A 20906-nucleotide genomic window follows, 5' to 3' on the forward strand; every position below is an offset into this window, starting at 1 on the left:
TCTGTGCATAATCCTATTAGTTACTCAAATAATTAAGAATTAGATAATTAAATGAGAGTCTAATTTCTCTTATTATCAAATGACTATTTTCCTTTTTCAAAAGACGTATCTTTAGTAAAGTTGATGTTCCTTGTCCTGGAAAGAACAAGACATGTAGGTTGTACAGCTTTGTTCTGTTCCCAATGTTGCTTCTGTTTGCAGAATGAGCAGCTTACTTTGGCTGATGTTTGCGGATACCTGCAGGATCTGATGTTGACTTCAGAGTAACAGACAAACCCTTCTTTTGGCATAGGGTTTTTGTTCCTCTGCCAGTTCAAGTGAGGCTCCCCTTTTGTTCTGTTCAACCACAAGCTGCCTCGGCTGCTTTCTCTAGGTTAATCACAGACAAGGCCTAACTGTTTGATATGTATCATCTGAGAGCTAAACAAAAACCCAGACCTAAATCTCAAATAACAACGGGAAGAAGGATGCCTCCTTATCAGCCAGTGTCCTATCAAGTGCCTTTTGGGTCTTAGAATGGACTTAGACCAAGCTCTTAAATTGACTGGTACCACTTGGGATACAATTTATAACATGTATTATTAGGAATCGTATAATTGTTGGTGAAAATGAAAATATAGCCACAGTTTTTTTAAAACCATTGTGATCACTAAGTATGCGGATTAGACCTTTAAGATAGGTACATTAACACACGTGTAAATTTGTGTGTTAGTAGAAAACCACCTATTATCAGAAGTAGTCCCTCGTGGTTTTTTTGTGTTTTTTTTTTTTAATCTCTGCATCTTAGAATTACCTGTCAGTGAAATGTCTTGGAAAGATTCACTCCTATCCTTTTGTTGCCTGCCGTTCTCACGCCCTGGTGACTAACTATGGCCTTTAATTCCAGTTGTCCATATATGACATTTGGACATTCTGTGTTGTAACAAACTTTCTTTTAACGCTGATAGACTATATCTGACAGCTTGCCTGCACATAGCCCCACACATAACTTTTTATGGAAGGGCCATTAAAAATCCCATTAGAAGTAGGTAATTCTGATTTTAAAAAATAGCCATAGGTCAGGACTCTGAATGAAATTCAGCACACCCTAATTTCAGGAATTTTGTGAAAGCATAATATTTGCAAAGTATACAATAATGTCTAGCAAATGCACTACATTGCAGTTATTCTTATCATTTGACACTGTTCACACTTTGATTTGCCATATGAATTTAAAGTTTATTGTCATTAATTTTAACTGTCATTAATCTTAACAAAGACAGTTCTTTATTTTAATTCCAGCAAGGTCCTGGGTGTTTGTTTTCTGGGGTTTTTTCCCCCCCTCCTTTTGATTGTGACACTGAGGAATGTGTGAGATAAATGGTTCTGGAGAGAGTCAGGAATCGCTGATTCGCTTTCAGATAAACCACCTGAAGCCTCCTATGTGAAGTTTTGGTTAGAGACATGCAGAGGTTCAGATTCTATTTTTTTCTCACCCCTTACAGGTCACATTACCAAAAAAATTCTTCTTAATATCAAACATAAGCAGCTATAGTTTGTGCTGGTATCCTCCTACTCAGGCCCAGTGGAGGTGAAGAGCTCGGAACCAGCCCTGCCTTTATATTTAGAGTAGTTCACATCCTTCTCTACCCACTTCCTCCTGAAGCCCTAGCCCCTAGCCCCAAAGACCTGATATTTCAATTTTAATATACAACAGGGTACAGTTCTAATTTCCAGAAAGGTGCTCACATATTTACTCAGACTTCTGCTAAATTATACCAAGGGGAAATAAATTCATCATTTAATCAAATTCAAACCATAGACACTAAATTAAACATTTCCAATATATTCATTGGGTTTCCCTGATGTCTCAGAGGATAAAGTGTCTGCCTGGAACGTGGGAGACCCGGGTTTGATCCTTGGGTCAGGAAGATCCCCTGGAGAAGGAAATGGCAACCCAGTATATTCATTGGTAACTCTGATAATGAACTTTTATCGAGTAACTACTGTGGTTTTTATGCTGTTTTTCACTTTTCAACAAGATAGTTGTTTTAATATATTTCGTGAACAATTTTGAGGTAGTTTTCCATATTAAACCTCTATTGGGCTACATCTAGGAAACAGTGATACATATTTCTCAGGACTCAGGAGACACAATGTGAAAGGACTGATTCTTCCTAAGATTAGCCATGTTAATTCTCTCATTCCCACAAATTTATGTATTAGTTGTTGAAAAAATACTGTAAGATGAATTTCTTAATAATTTCCTAATAATTACTGATTATTTTCAGAGTGATACAATAGCAAATTCCTTTTTAACTAGTAACCTCTATTCGTGGATGTATTGCTGTAAAATAATCCACCCTTATCATTTATCATATTTCTGAGTATCTGAGTAAGGTAGGAACTATTTTTGATATGCAAGAACAAATATTGAGGTAGTAGTGTTCCATGCACTTTCTGTCAGCAAAGGTATCAGCTGTCAGGAACCCCTGATAAGTCCCGTTTCAAGCCAGTAGAGTCTGGATAATACCAAACTACAAGACAACAGTTAGTGTGTGTGAGCTGGAAGTACTGCCAAATTGAATTACCATCCTCACCCAAAATAAAGAGCCTGAAGTTAAACAAAGCTGAGTCATTCATCTGCACGGTATGTAAGGGGCTTTGCTAGGAAGAAAGACCTTTTGATTTGTCAAAGCCATTTTGAAACTACTGCCATTCTCCAAGCCAGATGTTGAAAAGGTCAAAGGGAAGCTTTAAAATATGATAACTCTGTCTCGGTATTGGGGGACATATGGTACTTGCTAAACAAATGGCAGACTGAATGAGTGTTAGATAAGGTTTGCTCTACTCTGGTGCCGCCCTCAGCACAGAATAAAGAACAGCTCTCCTATCCTGACTTCACCACTAACTTAATCTCACCAGTAAAAGTAACTTCAGCTCTTTGGTTTCTCCATGTGCAATATAAGGAGACTGTGAAATATGCTTTTTCAGTTTTGTCAAGCTTCTTAAGATCCCATGACCTTAAAGGGCTCAGAGAATAGATAAAGGATCTTGGTTCAAATAATCATTTCTTAAGAAAAAAAATTATAGGAAAAAATGGTTTTATTTACAGTCTATGAGCCAATTCATAATCTTTTTTTTAATGGACAAAGTATCAAAATCTTTCAAGTACAGGGAAAATAAGGAAGTGAATAATTACTCATAGAGGGGATTTTGTTAAAATAAAAAACTCATTGTATCATTTCAGCAACCATTAAATTATTAGTACATGCTTAGTTTTAGGGTGCTTGTCTTATTTCCTCAACTATTAGGTTGGATTCTGAAACTGCATTTTCATGGGGTAAAGACAGCCGAATATTATAGATGTGATCTCCCTGGGAGCAGGTGCAGCTCTGGGTACTCCTTCCTTGTTCCCTGCAGTTCTTTATACAACGCCAGGCACTTTTGTTCTTTGACAATATGTATTGAAAACAGTATTTGGGGACAGAAAGGCTTTTTTAAATCACTTACTACAGTATATTAAAGATGAAGAAAATATGACCCCCAAAGTTCTCAGAATTGTAGTTCTTTCAGTGTTCAGTATCACACTGAGACATTATACACAAAAAGAATATGCTTTGTAATGTTCTGCCTACAGTGAAGGGAGCTGGTCTGATAAATTTTATAGGAATAGTTCTTAGCCAATGAAGTTAGCAAAAGAGAATGAGGGTGGTTTTCAAAATTCTAGAAACCTGAAGTCGTTCTTTTGTCATTCTTGTTTATAGAACTGCTAAAATTTTTGGAAAAAAAATTTTTTTTAATAGTTAATGCTGACAAGAAAAATTAATTCAAAGGGACATAGTAATACCAACATAAAAACATTATCTGAATCTGAAATATGATCCCTAAATATATTACTTTACTGTATTTGATAACCTTCAGTGTCTATAAAGAAGCACTTTTCACATGTAGATTTAGTTACTATTTATAGAAAGGTGTCATGGCTTAGCCAAATTAGAAATAGACTAAGTGCAAAGATGCTTATAGGTCAGGCTTGTAACTTAGGTCTTATACACTGTGAAACTGCATTTTTCATGGCATCTCTCTGTCATTTTAATTATAGAATCATCACATTTTAGAGCATTTGGTTTAATATTTGTCAGTAACAGTTTATGCTGAAGCCTGGAAAACCTCCAAATGTTATAGTCTAACACTCGGTATTTACAAATGAGGAAACTAAGGCCCAGAGAATTTAAGAAATTTTAATTTAATTAGAATTAAGGCACAGAATAAGTTGAGACTTGAACATGTAGTGTATTACTACAGCTAATGTGCCATTTATTCTACTTTTAACTGTAAGACGTTTTCCTCATATATTTATACCCTTTCAAAAATAGGGTGAAGATTAAGTAAATAATACTCTGGTGCTTGGAATGAAGTAGACAGAAGGCTTACATTACACAATGATGTGTTATGAATATATTTATTAAGTTGTGTCCAGAGTTGATGACTGTAGGCAATTGGTGACTTATTGAGTCTAGGACAAGTCTGTCATACTTGGACAAATTTTCCAGTTTTCCCTTGGAAGAAACTTTGAAACAAAAGTAAAGCTTTGAAACAAAAACCTATTAGATACACAGCCTGAGTATATCTTCAGTTCAGTTCAGTTCAGTCGCTCAGTCGTGTCCGACTCTTTGCAACCCCATGAATCACAGCACACCAGGCCTCCCTGTCCATCACCAACTCCCGGAGTTCACTCACGTCCGTCGAGTCGGTGATGCCATCCAGCCATCTCATCCTCTGTCGTCCCCTTCTTCTCCTGCCCCCAATCCTTCCCAGCATCAGAGTCTTTTCCAATGAGTCAATTCTTTACATGAGGTGGCCAAAGTACTGGAGTTTCAGCTTCAGCATCATTCCTTCCAAAGAAATCCCAGGGCTGATCTCCTTCAGAATGGACTGGTTGAATCTCCTTGCAGTCCAAGGGACTCTAAGAGTCTTCTCCAACACCACAATTCAAAAGCATCAATTCTTCAGCGCTCAGCTTTCTTCGTAGTCCAACTCTCGCTTCCATACATGACCACTTAAGCCTAAATCTTATGACTAATTGTTTGTTTGTTTTTCCTAATAGAAATATGAGTTCAGCTGGCCCTGAAGGGAGAAAGGTGATGAGGAGGTGTGATGGACTGATTGACTCACTGGTCCATTATGTCAGAGGCACCATTGCAGATTACCAGCCAGATGACAAGGTGATTTAAGAGTTAGATATCTCTCATTATTTTGTCTTACTAAGACTTCAGAGTATTCTTGAAGTAGCTGCTTGGGTTTGACTTTATTCATTAACTCATTTGTTGAGCTTAAGATTTCCCATACATGCTCATAAATTTTAAAATCTATATAGTCCAGTTTTTCTTTCTACTTTCCAGACCCAAATTTCAAACTGTTTAACACCTCTAGATATTTGAAAGGAACTTAGATGCTACATTTTCAGCAATGAAATTCACCTCTTCCTTCATCCCCAAACTTGCTCCTCTGTATAATCCCTCTTAATATTTATCACCATCTACCAAGTGAAAATAAAAATCTAAGTAATCTAGGACTTCTTCTCTTCCATCACATCCCACATCCTCTGGACAACAAATCATGTGCATTCTACTTCTGAAATACTCTATAGTTTAACCACTCTTCTTTAATGCTACTACTGCTATCCTAATTTGTGCATCTTTCATACTGATTATTGTCGTCAACTCCTGATTGATCCCTATAAGTATTATCTCCTCCTGTTTTCCAACTCCCATGGCTGGTAAGCAATATACCTAAAATATAAAATCATTCTGAACACACTGTAAAAACCAATGTTTTAAAAAATTTAGCCTCTATTTCTTAGCATTGTGCTCATGACCATTTATGATTTAACCCTAGCCTTTCTAGCCATACTTATGTCACTCCCCCAGGCACCCCGTAGTCCAGGCACACCCTGTTGCATCCAGTTAACCTTGTAAGATCTAAAGCCTCAGAAGTTCTGTGATATGATACCTGCGAAGTTACCTGTATATACATATATATAATCAATATTCTTGTCCTGTTTCTCAGGCCACAGAGAACTGTGTGTGCATTCTCCATAACCTTTCCTACCAGCTGGAGGCAGAACTCCCAGAGAAATATTCCCAGAATATTTATATTCAAAACCGGAATATCCAGGCTGACAACAAAAGCATTGGGTGTTTTGGCAGTCGAAGCAGAAAAGTAAAACAGGTATATTGGGAAGTCTTTGAAAGAAAAAGTGTGCGTGTGTATTTCTAAGTACTTAGTGTATGTCAGGCTCTACTTTAAGTTCCTTTAATCTTTGTATCAGTCCTATGAGGTGTATTAATATCTTCCTTTACTGATGAGGAAACAGAGATACAAAAAAGTTAATTGATTTTTCCAAAATAATTCAGCAAGTTAGTAAAGGAGATAGAATTCCATCCCAGGCAATCTGGCCCCAGATTTACATTGTTAGCCATCAAACCATATGCTCTGTGCCCCACAGTTTAGGAAGTAAACTTAATACCATGTGGCCAGTGGTATAGCATTGTCTTAACATTAAAAGAAGCCTAGACATTCAGCTTTAAATGTTCTAGAAAACAAACAAGATATCCTAAAAGCAAACCGCATAGGAAGGACACCTTCCAGACTGGCATTTTATGAAAATTGAAGGAATGTGATCTCTCCTACTCCTCAGAGTACCACTGTGTTGATGAACTTGTAGAATACTTGGTAAATTTAGAATCCTGATGCTATCCTGGACAACTTCACAAGACTCTGAGAAGAGGCCTGTTTTTCTTATCTTCAGAGCAGTTGTGATAATTTAGCTTTTAGCTTATCAGCAACCTGAAAAATATTCTAGAACAGTCTTTGGTTAATTCTCTGTTATTCTCTCTCACGGTGAGGGAGAAATAATCATCATGGGCTAAAAGTTAAGTGATTGTAAATCATACATGTGTGCCTTTTTAATAGTTAAGTTCTTATTAGTTTCTCTAGGCAAGACAATACTTCTGGTGTCTTGGTTTGAGTATGAAATTGTATAAATCACTTGAAGTCTTTAATTTTGGATTCCATTGTGTGTGTGGTTAGCAATACCAGGACATGCCAATGCCAGAGGAAAAGAGCAACCCCAAGGGCGTGGAGTGGCTGTGGCACTCCATCGTGATACGAATGTATTTGTCCTTGATCGCCAAGAGTGTCCGAAACTATACTCAAGAAGCATCTTTGGGAGCGCTCCAGAATCTCACAGCAGGAAGTGGACCAGTGAGTATCGTGCTACTTTTTAAAATAATAACATTATAGATACACCTACATTAAGTTCAGAAATGATAGTGAAGTAAAACCATCAGTTTTCTCGCTTTAGTCAAGAAAGTTCTCAGGAATTGCCAGAGAGTTTGGCTTTCCAGGACTTTCAGCTTCAGCTTCTGCAGAGCCAAGTCAAACTGTAAGTGAAAGACTCAGTATTTATCAGTATTAGTCAGAGCTCTTTCAGTTAGAAGTCTCAAAATCCTACCTAAACTGGCTTAGGCAAAAGAAAGGAATTTCTTGACTCATATCACTGAAAAGTCCAGGGTGGGTTTTCCTTCTGTCCTGGTGGGATGTAGGTGCCCCAGGGATTGTAATTGTGATTCTCTATCTCTGGCCTCTGTTTTCTTTCCTCTGTTGGTTTCTTTCTCAAAGGCTATCCTCATATTACAGCAAAGATAGCCACCAGTGATTTCAGGTTTACCTTTCATCCAGCCCAGTGTCTCCACAAGAAAAGAAATTACTACTATTTTCCCAATAGCTGTAAGAACTTAGCCATTTGCAAACAAGTTTCTGTGGCTAGGAGTCTGTGATGTTCTAACTGGTCAAGTCTGAGTTGTGTGCTCACATGTGAATTTCAGGGGCATGTGGCTGAGTGAGCAAGAGTCACTGCCACTTGTACCATATAGAGTGACTCACTAATGGAAAAGTCAGTGTTGTTACCAAAAAGAAGAATGACTGCCAGAAAACAGAGACAACATATGTCCACTGCAGTTGGAAAGAACATCTGTGCTTTTGTGTCCCAGAAAGTCAACTGCAAAATGAAAAGCTACGTCTCTTTCCAGATGTACTTACTTTACACCAGCAAAATCAAAATATTAAAAAGAATAAAAACTTACAAGGTCCTGTGATAAACCATAATGGAAAAGAATATGAAAAGGAATGTGTATATGAATCACTTTGCTGTACAGCAGAAATTAACACAGCAATGTAAATCAACTATACTCCAATAAAATTTATTTATTTTTTATTCTTTGGCCACCCCACATGGCATGTGGGGATCTTAGTTCCCCAACCAGAGATCAAACCTGCACCCTCTGCATTCGAAGTGCAGAGTCTTAATCACTGGACCACCAGGGAAGTCTTAAAAAATTATTTTTAAAAAGAGTAAAAATTTGTTCCTTCTCCCATGTATTTTGCAACATAGTAAGGGATTCTATAAGTATTTAATTATTTGAACTAAGCTTGTGTTCTTTGCCTTGATCATAAAATGATTAGAGTAAACTCTCTTCCAATAGTTCATTATAAGGCAGCCTAATTATCCACCATCAGAGAGGAAAGCACTCTTGTACCTAACAAAAATATTGTTTGTTCTTTACTTGAGAAGCCATGTTCATTCTTTTGTTTATACAAAAGCTTGTTCAGCTTCGAATAAAACTGTGAAATACTGAAGCCAGTATTTCTCTGATTTTAGCACTGTGGTTAAGAATACAACCAAACTTTAATCTCTTTGAAATTCTTTAAAACATACTTGTGCACAAGAAGGAAATGGGGAGTGGCCAGGGAGCCCTGACAGCAGAGAGACAGAGCTTATCGCCTTATCTTCCCACTTCCCCATGCTTGGTTTCCCAAAACCACTTCTTTCATTTTCCCAAACTGCAGAGGCTCTCTTATTAACCAACAACCAGTCAAATTAATAGAAGAGATCAGAAGTTATACTGCTGTGTACTTATGATTTAAGCTCACTGTGCTCTGCTTCTGCTGCCGCTTCTGCTAAGTCACTTCAGTCGTGTCCAACTCTGTGCGACCCCATAGATGGCAGCCCATCCAGCTCCCCCATCCCTGGGATTCTCCAGGCAAGAACACTGGAGTGGGTTGCCGCTTCCTTCTCCAGTGCATGAAAGTGAAAGTGAAGTCACTCAGTTGTGTCTGACTCTGAGTGACCCCATGGACTGCAGCCTACCAGGCTCTTCCATCCATGGGATTTTCCAGGCAAGAGTACTGGAGTGGGGTGCCATTGCCTTCTCCACACTGTGCTCTGAGGGTGGTTCAATATGAGCTAATCCTTTAATATGGATTTTAGAACCTTTTCCATCCCAAATTCTATGTTGGAATCAAAACCATTCAGAAGTGTTTCCATATTCCTATCAAAACAAAAATATTTGCCACCTAATATACAGGAATATGCCACTTAAATTCTGAATATGTAGTTTGTTACCTAGACTCTAATTCCTCTATTCATTTATTAAACAGTATTTGAGCACTAAAAGGCGCTAGCCTAGTGCTAAGTATATAGTGATGAATAAGACAAAATCTCTGTGTTTGGTAATAATCTAGCTGCGATAAAAAAATAAACAGAAATCTAAGATACCAGGAGAGTTCCAAGTCAAAAGGAATCCAGGAAATGGAGATATCTTCACAACTGTTCTAATTACGTGAAGGCATTTAAAATCATACCTAACCTTAGACCAGTCCAGTCCCCTGCAAGGAGACCTGTACTAAACTGGTAATAATCTGTACCCAAAGCTGTTGGAGTTGAACTTAAATAGAGATTTATAGGAGAAAATTATTAGCAGCATGGGACAATGATAAGAGGAGTCTTTATTCTTTTAAGTTGTGAGATGCTTTTTATTAAAGTTTTGACTTATATGTATTTCTTTTCTAATTATTGCATTCCCTGATTTTCTGTGTTTAGATATATGATAAAGAATACTTGGCTTTATAATTTATAAAAGGAATCCCTGAACAGAAAAACATGAAAAGCTGGCCATTAAACATAGTTCTAGAAAATACTCCATGTGTTCATAACTGTTCAATACTGTTATGTGTTCATAACAGAGACATCACTGAAAATTGATGGCCATGTGTCTTAGGTGGCAAAGAACCTGAACTGGACTGAATAGCTTCTGAAAGATAGAGTATGGAATTTTTATATAAAATATGACAGTAATTTTTGTCAGGAAGAATACCTTAATGTAAACTTTATTCAAGTATAATGGCCATTATTTTTAAATGACACAGAAAGCACAAAAAATATAAGGAAAGGGGATAGGATGATAAAATTTGCCCATTTAGCAAATTCTCTAAATATAGTGTGGTATAATGTACAATATAAATAACTCTTGGAGGTGTAGTATACAGCATGGTGACTATAGTTAATAATACTGTATTGGTTAAAAGTTCTCATCACAGAAGGAAAAAAATTGTGACTATACGTGATGATGGATGTTATCTAAACTTATTGTGGTAATTATTTCACAATGTATATCAATACATATATCAACTCATTATATTGTATACATGTAAAATTAAAAAGTACATTGTAAAAGTTAAAATCCATTGAAATAAACAGTTTTCAAGTTTCTAAAACACTAAAGGCACTTAATTTGATACCACTGAAAAAAAACAAAACATATTTCTTATATCACACTGTACCCACAAATTAGTTCCAACAGCAGTGCAATTTAAATGTGGAAGATAAAACAATAGAGATTCTAAGTGTTAACATAGAATATCTTCATGACCTGAAATAGGGAAAGATTTCTTAACAGTAGACATAAAAAGCACATAAAGTAAAAGTTTCATGAATTGATTACATAAAAATTAATAGCTTATGCTAGAAAACAAGCATAAGCTGGAATCAAGATTGCCAGGAGAAATATCAATAACTTCAGATATGCAGCTAACACCACCCTTATGACAGAAAGCAAAGAACTAAGAGCCTCTTGATGAAAGTGAAAGAGGAGAGTGAAAAAGTTGGCTTAAAACTCAACATTCAGAAAACTAAGATCATGGCATCTAGTCCCATCACTTCATGGCAAATAGATGGGGAAACAGTGACAGAATTTATTTTTCAAGGCTCCAAAATCACTGCAGATGGTGACTACAGCCATGAAATTAAAAGACGCTTGCTCTTTGAAAGAAAAGCTATGACCAGCCTAGACAGCATAGTAAAAAGCAGAAACATCACTTTACTGACATAAGTCCGTACATTCAAAGCTATGGTTTTTCCAGTAGTCATGTATGGTTGTGAGAGTTGGATTATAAAGAAAGCTGAGTGCCGAAGAATTGATGGTTTTGAACTGTGGTGTTGGAGACGACTCTTGAGAGTCCCTTGGACTGCACGGAGGTCCAACCAGTCCATCCTAATGGAAATCAGTCCTGAATATTCATTGGAAGGACTGACACTGAAGCTGAAACTCCAGTACTTTGGCTACCTGATGCAAAGAACTGACTCATTTGTAAAGACCCTGATGCTGGGAAAGATTGAAGGCAGGAGGAGAAGGGGATAGCAGAGGATGAGATGGTTGGATGGCATCACCGACTCAATGGACATGAGTTTGAGTAAACTCTAGGAGTTGGTGATGGACGGGGAGGCCTGGCGTGCTGCAGTGCATGCTGTCAAAAAGAGTAGGACACAGCTGAGTGACTGGGCGGAACTGATGCTAGCAAAAGACGGTAAAAATGCAAAGCACAGAGGAGGAAAAGATTTCGGTAACATATATAAGTAGTAAAGGTTGGTATCTAGGAAATATTTTTTAAAAAACTCATCAATTTAACAATGAAAGGATAGACAACCAAATTGAAAATGAACAAGAGATTTAAACAGGCATTTCACAAAACATAATATAGAAATGGCCATTAAACATTTGTTAAGATGCTCAGCCTCATTAGTAATCAGGACAATATGAACTAAAATTGCTATGTGTAAACAGTTATAGCAGTCATTTTCACAAATTCCCTAAAACTGGAATATGAAATCTCTATTTGGTAAATCTCATTGCTTATTTTCCTTAATGAGCAAATTCTAAAGGCCATTCCACGTCAGCCTCTCCCATTTCCTTCAATGAATCAGAATTCGTGTTTCCATAATCATTTTTATATACTAGACCTTGAGATGACAAAGAAAATGCTGTTAGAGTGATAGAGCTCAATGGCAGTGACTCAGAAGAGCAGAGCTTTTACATATGAGGAAAGATGTAGTTACTTAGATGGACCATTAGAAAGAGAGATGAATACCTCCATCTTCAAGGAGGAGGACTTTTACAGAATCCTACAGAAGGATTTTTCCCAGAGAAGAGAAAAGAATCTAATGGAATGTTTTGCAAATTAGTGAAAGACAAAGCGTAACTTTGGAATAAACATTGCAAAATAGTGGCTATTAAACTTCCGTGAGATACTTATGGATATTTTGAGTACCTAATAAAAATGAGAGATTCTTTCCTTGAGAAAGATTATTATAAACACAAAAATAATTTTAAGGACCTCCTGTTCCCTCCCTGAAACCTATCCTGGCTCCCAGATTAACTCCTTCTCTGGAAGGTATAGTGGAGAATATAAGGGGAACAGTCTGCAGGAGGTAGGGGAAGCAAGCAGTGTTAGGTAAGATAAACAGGAGATAGACACCCTCAAGAATGGTTAAGACTGTATGGATTTTTGGCACAGTGACCTAATATTAGCTTCAAATAAAAATACATAAAGTTGCAGGCACAAGTTAAGGCCTCAGTATTGTTGAGGGTTTGCTGATGCCAGGTAGGGCCTACTTGGTACTCAGACCTGTGAAAGTAGGTGACCAACCTTATTCCAAGTAAGATTTGCTTCTGGTGGACTTAGACCTGAAACAAGAAACTTGCACATGCAGCCTCCCATACAGAGCATAGAGTTACAGGTAATCTGACTAGCCATATACTCCTTTTAAAGTCCAATATATCTTTCAGAATAAACTGGCTTTTTGGAAAAGAATGTTTTTAAAATATGTAAAATGCCAAAGTTTAAACTAGAGAAACAGAAAAGATAAATAAACCAACAGCCAGTAAATACATTTAAATAGTAATCAAAGACATCTCCCTGTAAAATTTTTCTCAGTTCAGTTGGCTATATAGCTAAGTCCTACCAGAGCCACAAAGTTGAGAGTATTTTTGTATTACACACATAGGAAAAAAACTTAATAAATTTTATGACATTAGAGTAAATTTCATCCTAAAACATTCTTTTCTTTTCATAACAATGAACTGAAAATGTGAGTAAAAAGCAGAATATGAAGAAAAAGAAAGGAAAGGGAAAGACAGACCCATTTTATTTATGAAGTGAAGTGAAGTCGCTCAGTCGTGTCCGACTCTTTGCAACCCCATGGACTGTAGCCCACCAGGCTCCTCGGTCCATGGGATTTTCCAGGCATCAATACTGGAGTGGGTTGCCATTTCCTTCTCCAGGGGATCTTCCCAAACCAGGGATCAAACCCAGGTCTCCTGTATTGTAGGCAGACACTTTACTGTCTGAGCTAAACTGATGCAAAAAACATTGTAACTAACCAAATCCAATATTTTTATTTTAAAATACTGAATAAACTGTCTTTATCCAGTAATTGAAAACTTAATAAGAATTTGAAGCTAGCTTTTTAAACTTATTTACATCTTATATTATATAAACATCTTATATATTACAATCTCTAGTAATCTACAGAAACTTAGAAATTTTACCCCGAAATGAAATACAGTAGTATTTATAGGGCATGTCTCACAAAACAGATGCCAACATCAGTAGCTCAGACAGTTGTCCAGAAGGAAAACGGCCTTCAGCACACACGAAAGATGCTGCATGTCGGTGATCCAAGTGTGAGAAAGACTGCCGTCTCTCTGCTGAGGAATTTGTCTCGGAATCTTTCTCTGCAGAATGAAATTGGTAAGTGAGTATAAGTCTCTAGATGTAATGTATCTGTATTGAAAATACAAACGCACTAAAACAAAAACATTGTCCTTATCCCATTCTTTTTACGATGATAAGTTGAAAGTGTGAATGAAAAGCAAAATGTGATAAATAGAACTGGGTTTCGTGTACCTAGACATCAAGAGTAGACTTTCACACTGGTTTCAAATATCATTTTTCTTAGTATCCAGCTTCATTTTTGTTCCAGTTACTACTGAAGAGACATTTTAAACCATACTAAAAATGAACAAAATAGGTAATATATATGATATTTCTTGGCCCTCAACTATGCCATCCAATGACATCTTTTTTTTAAACCATGTCTTTCAGAATGTTCTGTGTAATCTGCTTAAGCACCACCCTTCTGAAACATTAAATAAACAAACACACACACACACACACACACAGTGGTTGTTCACTTAAGAAGCTTGGCCATTGTTAAACTAGAAAAAATGGATGGACAGATAATCACAGAAAGAATGAATCACTGAATATACCAGATTTGGCATAGGTTTTAGAGTAAATACGATAAAACACATTTGCTCCCTTTTTTGTAAGCCCATATTATTGACAAAAATGATAACATGTTATCCTTTCAAATAACACAATTTTTTATTCATTTTCTTCATATCTGAATATGTAAATGTTTGTGAATTAAGTCAAAAGCTATAAAATGAGATAGTAGGATGATAATGCTAAAATGAATCATGCTTCCTAATGTTCCATAAATTAGTCATTTCAGACTACTTAAAATTCAATTTTTCAGAAATTCCAGTATTTTTTTTTAATGAATTAGATTACTTTGAAATCTACATACAGACTCACACAGTGTGGTTGTGTTTTAATAATGTTATTTTCAAGACAACCAACAGCACAACATTGAACAGGAGGTTTCATACAATGGTTTTGTGTCCGTTATAAATGTAGAGAGCCTGAAAATTTTTCAGTGAAATCTAAAAGAAACTTTGCCAAAGGCAGTGTCTGAAAATTGTTAAAGTGTTCTCCTCATTGTCTTTTATGGACTTTTGTGCTATACTTCAATCAGGTGTATTATCCTTTTTTTTCTCTCTCTCTCAAATGAACTATTGACTCCATTTTTAGAACACAGCTGATGAGAAGAACTGTGCTCTACACACTGAGCCTGTGCCTTCAGGGCAGAAATGCTATTGTCTCAGGTTCCACGGTCCTCCAGCTGTTAGGACAATAGAGCTGTAGCCCTACAAGTTACATAAGGTGATTTCACTGATAAACCTCTCTAAGTTTTATGGACAATCATGAGAAGAGGCTTCAGTAAGATAAATGAAATTTTTTAATTCCATATTGGCATTATGTCAAATATGTAATTTGAGTAAAATAACCTGTATTGATTTAGAGTATTAATAGCCAGGAAGAAACGAAAATCAGTTTGAAAGATAAGCTTTTTGTTTTTCTTGAGATTTGTAGGCCAAGTAAAACTTTCCATGTGTTGACTTGGAATGAAGTCATCACATTTTACTTTGATTTACAGAAATCAACTTGAAATTATACTTTCTTAAAAACTTGAAGATAGGCAACTTAGCTTGGCGACAGAATAACAGGTCTCGTGCAGAAGACACTGATCTGTGTCTTCCAATACTACTTTGCCACATGTCACCTTGGATAGTCATTTAACTGCCCTAAGCTGAGTAAAATTAGTAGTCACTATGAATAGTGTTTTTCCAGGGATCAGACAACCTAATGTATGTGAAAGCACCAGCATTGAATAAAATCTCCCTCAACAATACGGCATTGAGCTATTGACCCTCCAGTATCATGATAGGGCCCTAATTTTATATTTCTCTGTTGAAGATCTAATTTTAACTATCTCAAAGTGAATGTATTTACGCAGGTCCACAGGGGGGTGTGTGTGTGTGTGTGTGTGTGTATAAAGACAGAATGACCCTTTACTATATTGTAATATTTCACTTTGTCTACTTTTCTAAGAAAAACAAGATATAAAATGTTAAAGACTCTAATTTCTCTAATTCTCACTCCTCCTCAAACATAAGCCAAAGTTTCAGCCATAAAACTGACCTGTAGAATTGGACGTTCTCGTTGGTCACACAGAGGCAGAAGTAAAACCCTCTCAGCAGGGCTCCGTCTTAGTGTGGGCAGCCTGGTCTCAGCCAGCCATAGCTGCACCCTGCAGAGAGATCAGTTAGACATTTTCTGGTGTCATTGTCTCACCCTTGCTTTCATGCTGTCAACCTAATTTCAGCAAAAGGAAAATTCAGGTTCTCAAGGCTTTTCAGTCTGTTTTATCTTTCTAAAAGGAGGAAGCCTTCTGGTAATAGCTCACATCTATGGAGAACTTACTGTGTGCAGGGAACTGTGACACAGTTCACACATAGTAACTCATTTAATCCCTCAAAACGGTCCTGTGAAGTAAATACTGTTATTATCCCATTTTACATATTGGGAAAATGTAGCTTACCCAGACCACACAGCCATGAAGTGGCAGAGACGGGACTAATATTTTAAAAGTGTAGCTTCAGAGACTCAGCTCTGAGCTCCAACACTACACTGTGATGCTTAGACAACAGTGAAAAAGGAAGTGTTCAGGCCTTTGAACAGAAGGTATGTTTTTCCTGTCAATCAGTTCCAGGTATTATCAAAGGAAACATACAGTTCATTTCCTTTTATTGACTTTCTCTTTTAGGCATAGTGATTGATGTTGAAATCCAGAAATAAATACAATAATTATTCCCAAGGAACTCATGGCTCCGTTTAGAATTCAGACAAGCACGTAACTAATTACAGTCTGGTATTAGAGAGAGGGATTACCAAGTGGCACAGTAGTAAAGAACTGCCTGCCAGTGCAAGAGATACAAGGAAGATCCTCTGGAGTAGGAAGTGGCAACCCACTCCAATAATTGTTCTTGCCTGAAAAATCCAATGGGCATAGGAACCCTGGCAGGCTCCAAGTCCAGTGGGTCACAAAGAGTCAGATATGACAAGCAGCTAAGCACACACAGCACCAGTATTCTTTCCTGAAAGTTTCCATGGACAGAGGAGCTTGTTGTGTTACAGTCATGGGGTCACAAAGAGTCAGATATGACTGAGCATGCATGCGTGTATCAGAGAGAGAAGTACAGTTCAAGGTGCCATGTAAACTCAAATGAAGAAACAATGAAGTTAGGCACAAGTATTTGTACAACCATGATAAACACAGCACTGTATTAAAGAGCTGTGAGAAACAACAAAAGCAATAGAAGCATGCTATCTTTCAAGGAGAGTCCAAAGTAGTTAGAGGTGGAGAAAAAAGAAAACCTCTGGTTACAATAGAAAAAGCGAAATGAAAACACTGTAGCCAGGATCTTACATAAGTAGTAAAAAAACAAATTTTAAATAGTCGTATCTTTTTTTAAATAATGGTGTTATTTTCCCATCAAGAAAACTTTGAGCAGTACAGATAATTTTTTAAGAATATTTTGAGATCACCATCAGTATTGTAGAAAAATAAATCCTATTAGTATTTTAGTGTATTCTCAGGTTTCTTCTGTATGAGTTTTCCTTTAAGTATATCCATTATTTGCACATGAAATATTAACAAATATTTTCTTGTCATTATACATGCTTCATAGATATGTTTTGGGATACATGAGTTTCTTTGAAGATATGTTTTAATTAATCATAGTCATATTACTGGGATGTTTAGACTTTGTAAATTTTTCATTTTATGTAACACTAGAATAAAGATCTCTGCTTTAAAGTGATATCTTCAGGATGAATTCTCAAAAGTGAAAATACTGAATCAAAAAATGTGAACATTAAAAAAAAAATTTGACATTTCTGTCAGATTTCTTTCTGGAAAGATTTCCAGTGCGCTGAGCACAGAATATCTTTTTAAAAAAATTTTTTTTGGTAATTGCCTTTCATATGTTTGTTAACCAAATGTTTCTTCTTAAATATTATTGAGCTCCTAAGGTTAAGAAACAATCTTTTTAATCAAATGTTCTTTTTTCTTACATTTGTAGCCAAAGAAACTCTACCTGATTTAGTTTCCATAATTCCTGACACAGTCCCAAGTACTGATCTTCTCATTGAAACTACAGCCTCTGCCTGTTACACATTGAACAATATAATCCAAAATAGTTACCAGAATGCACGGGATCTTCTAAACACTGGGGGCCTGCAGAAAATTATGACCATAAGCGCAGGAGACACGTAAGTCCTCTAGCACTGCCTGGCGGTGTCTCCCCTCTTCCCACCGCCAATCCCATATATAAATAATGTAGTGAATGCTCAGTCTTTGAGTACCATGGCCAAAAAATTAAGGTTATAAAGCTGGGCCAGATCATGTGGCCCAGTCCTTAGTGATCAGGTAAGTGAAAACCTGAATCCTCCAAGCCAAATAGTTGCTCATTCTCTACTGAAATATCCAGAAATAGTCAAACTTCATAACTTATCTGAGTCATGCATTCCAGCATTTTATTGACCTAATGAATTGTTTCCCAGAGCCACAGCTGTGATTTAAGAAAGAAGAATGTAGGCAAATTGGAGTCCTATGGACAAGGAATGCCCTTATCCTCACTTAACTATGTGAAACCAGGGTCACCCCAGGAGAAGTAGGAGGTAGCGTAACAAGAAGTTCTTGCTTCCTCAGTTTTCTTTATCACATCTCTTCCACCTCTTACTCTCTTTTGAAAGTAGAAAGTTTAATGCATGTAAGTCATCTCACATCCTTGTCTCTATGTCTTTAAATATTCTCCATTCTTTAAAAAAAAAGATGAAGAAGAATGTAACTAATCATTACTGTTAGTTAATTTAGAGTGGTGGGATTCCACAGAGGTATGAAGATTATTATTTTTTCTCTTTATACAATTCTGACTTGTTTGACTTGTTAAATAAAGTTAGTTTTATAAGTAACCATAAAAGAAAACCAATGTTATTATAGTCCAGACTCGTACTTCTAATGAGTTGCCAAGCAAATGGACTTTTGACTTGCAGTTTAAGAACTTTCAATAAATATTAGAGATCCATAGCTTTCATGGATGTAGACAAACGTGTGCTTGGCTGCACAGGGGCTAGCATAGGGATCTGTGGTATCCTAGAATAAGCACATCCCTTCTCCCACAGCTCCACCCAATTTAGCCCCTTGGGCTCTGTGATTTCCCTCTGGCAAAGTTCACAGGGAAGGGGGACTACATTCAGAGTCACACGATTAAAAAGAGCACAGTTAGAATGTCAGTTTCCCAAAAGCAGGAAATATTTACCTGTTCCCATGTAGCAGTTTCTCTGCCTTTGTAGAAAGTCATCTTTCACTTTCCTTTGTGGAAATAGTCATCTAAACTTCTAACCAAATCTCCATCGACAGTAGATGACTTTTTTTAATATGAGTATTCAGACATAATAATAAGCACATGGGAATATACCATCACTTTTGGAAATTTCTTGTAGCTTAGCCAGTTATGGGGTGTGCTGTTCTGTTACTTCTTTGTTGTACTGAGTATCCATTTGGAAAGTTCTGTCTCAGGAAAAAAACCAACAAGGACACCCTACCATTGGGTCTGCTTCCTTGCTTGAGTGTTGCATAGCTAACCCATAATTTATAGACTAGCCTGATAACCAATCAATCATCAATTACATTCCCTCTTTGAGTAAATGAGTTCCAAGTGCCAGGCAATCAATTTACAAACAGACTTTATAACACCTTTGCAGTTTAAGAACTTTCAGTAATAAATATTAGAGATCCATAGCTTTCATGGATGTCTTAATACTTCAGTTATTAGCAAGTCACTCTCAAAATCCCCTGAGATACTAAAGAATCTGTGAAGTGCTGATTTGACTTACCATCCCTATTATGCTGGTAGCTAGCTATTGAATGAGCTCAGCATGGGCTTCTTCATACATCTTTGCATTCTCTATTCTTGGTTGCATACTTACAAATTCCTATGATAGGAAAAATAAAATCTTTTGTTTCTTTGTTCAAAGAAGAAAATACAGTCATGTGCTAATTCAAGTAATGGAAGAGAAAAAAATCTATGAAAGTAGTGATCTTTAGCACGAAACTAGAAGTTTGAGATGAATTTAAAAGAACATCAAAAAATAAGAACATATAATAATAATAAAGTTAAAAAAAAGTAAGAGGACATCCCTGGCTGTCCAGTGGTTAAGACTCCACACTTTCAATGCAGGGAGCATGGTTTTGATCCCTGGTCAGAGAACTAGAATTCCCACATGCTGTGCAGTGTGGCCAAAAAAAAAGTAAGGACAGAGTCAAAATCAGTGGTGACTCGGATTCATAATAGGAACACATTTTCCATTTGCTATACAAAAAAGCATAAATTTTTAAACTATTTTAAATGCTCCAGTAAGAATTTATTAATTTGAAAAAAATACATAATTCCTATATTCATGGAGTCACTAAGTTATACATATTTTTCAGTCATACTTTCATGCGTTTGTCTCTATAAATATGCATTATAGACAAATATTTTCTAAAAATATAAAATATAAATACAAATATAAATTTTATTCTATAAATTCAAGGATTTATAAAACTTTTAAGAATATATGCCTTATAAATATCAGGAATTTGCTTAATAACTATTTATTTGTTAGCACTTTGCTAGTGGTTTAAAAAGATTTGAAAAAAAACAAAAGCACCCACGTGGCTCCTGCCTCCTAAAGCTCTCCATCCTAACCTCCTGTCACGGTGAGTGGCCTGACTTAATGGATGGCTCCTGAGCGACAGCAATTAAAGAAGATTTACAGAACATCCAGGGGCAGCATCCAGAAGCCTCACACATTCTCACTGATCACGGAAAAATGTCCTTTTCTTATTTTCAGCTATGCCTCCAACAAAGCAAGTAAAGCTGCTTCTGTTCTCCTGTATTCTTTGTGGACCCATGCAGAGCTCCATAATGCCTACAAGAAGGTAAGAATGCTAAAAAGAGCCAAGTAATAATGTCCCACTTGATTTGACCCTGGTGACAAGTTACTAAAACCTA

At 36.6% G+C, this 20906-nt stretch overlaps 1 protein-coding gene across 1 annotated transcript in view; it reads left to right on the forward strand.

Moving 5' to 3' along the window:
- PKP2 (plakophilin 2) overlaps positions 1-20906 on the forward strand; it is a 97109-nt gene that overhangs the window by 69542 nt on the left and 6661 nt on the right. The window contains exons 7-12 of the mRNA XM_012175044.5: positions 5090-5207; positions 6052-6213; positions 7075-7248; positions 13758-13911; positions 17931-18120; positions 20746-20833. Coding sequence (XP_012030434.1) covers positions 5090-5207; positions 6052-6213; positions 7075-7248; positions 13758-13911; positions 17931-18120; positions 20746-20833 — 886 coding nt within the window. The remainder of the gene's footprint in view (positions 1-5089; positions 5208-6051; positions 6214-7074; positions 7249-13757; positions 13912-17930; positions 18121-20745; positions 20834-20906) is intronic.

Source organism: Ovis aries, chromosome 3, assembly GCF_016772045.2.
Source record: "Ovis aries strain OAR_USU_Benz2616 breed Rambouillet chromosome 3, ARS-UI_Ramb_v3.0, whole genome shotgun sequence".
NCBI classification, from domain to species: Eukaryota; Metazoa; Chordata; class Mammalia; order Artiodactyla; family Bovidae; genus Ovis; species Ovis aries.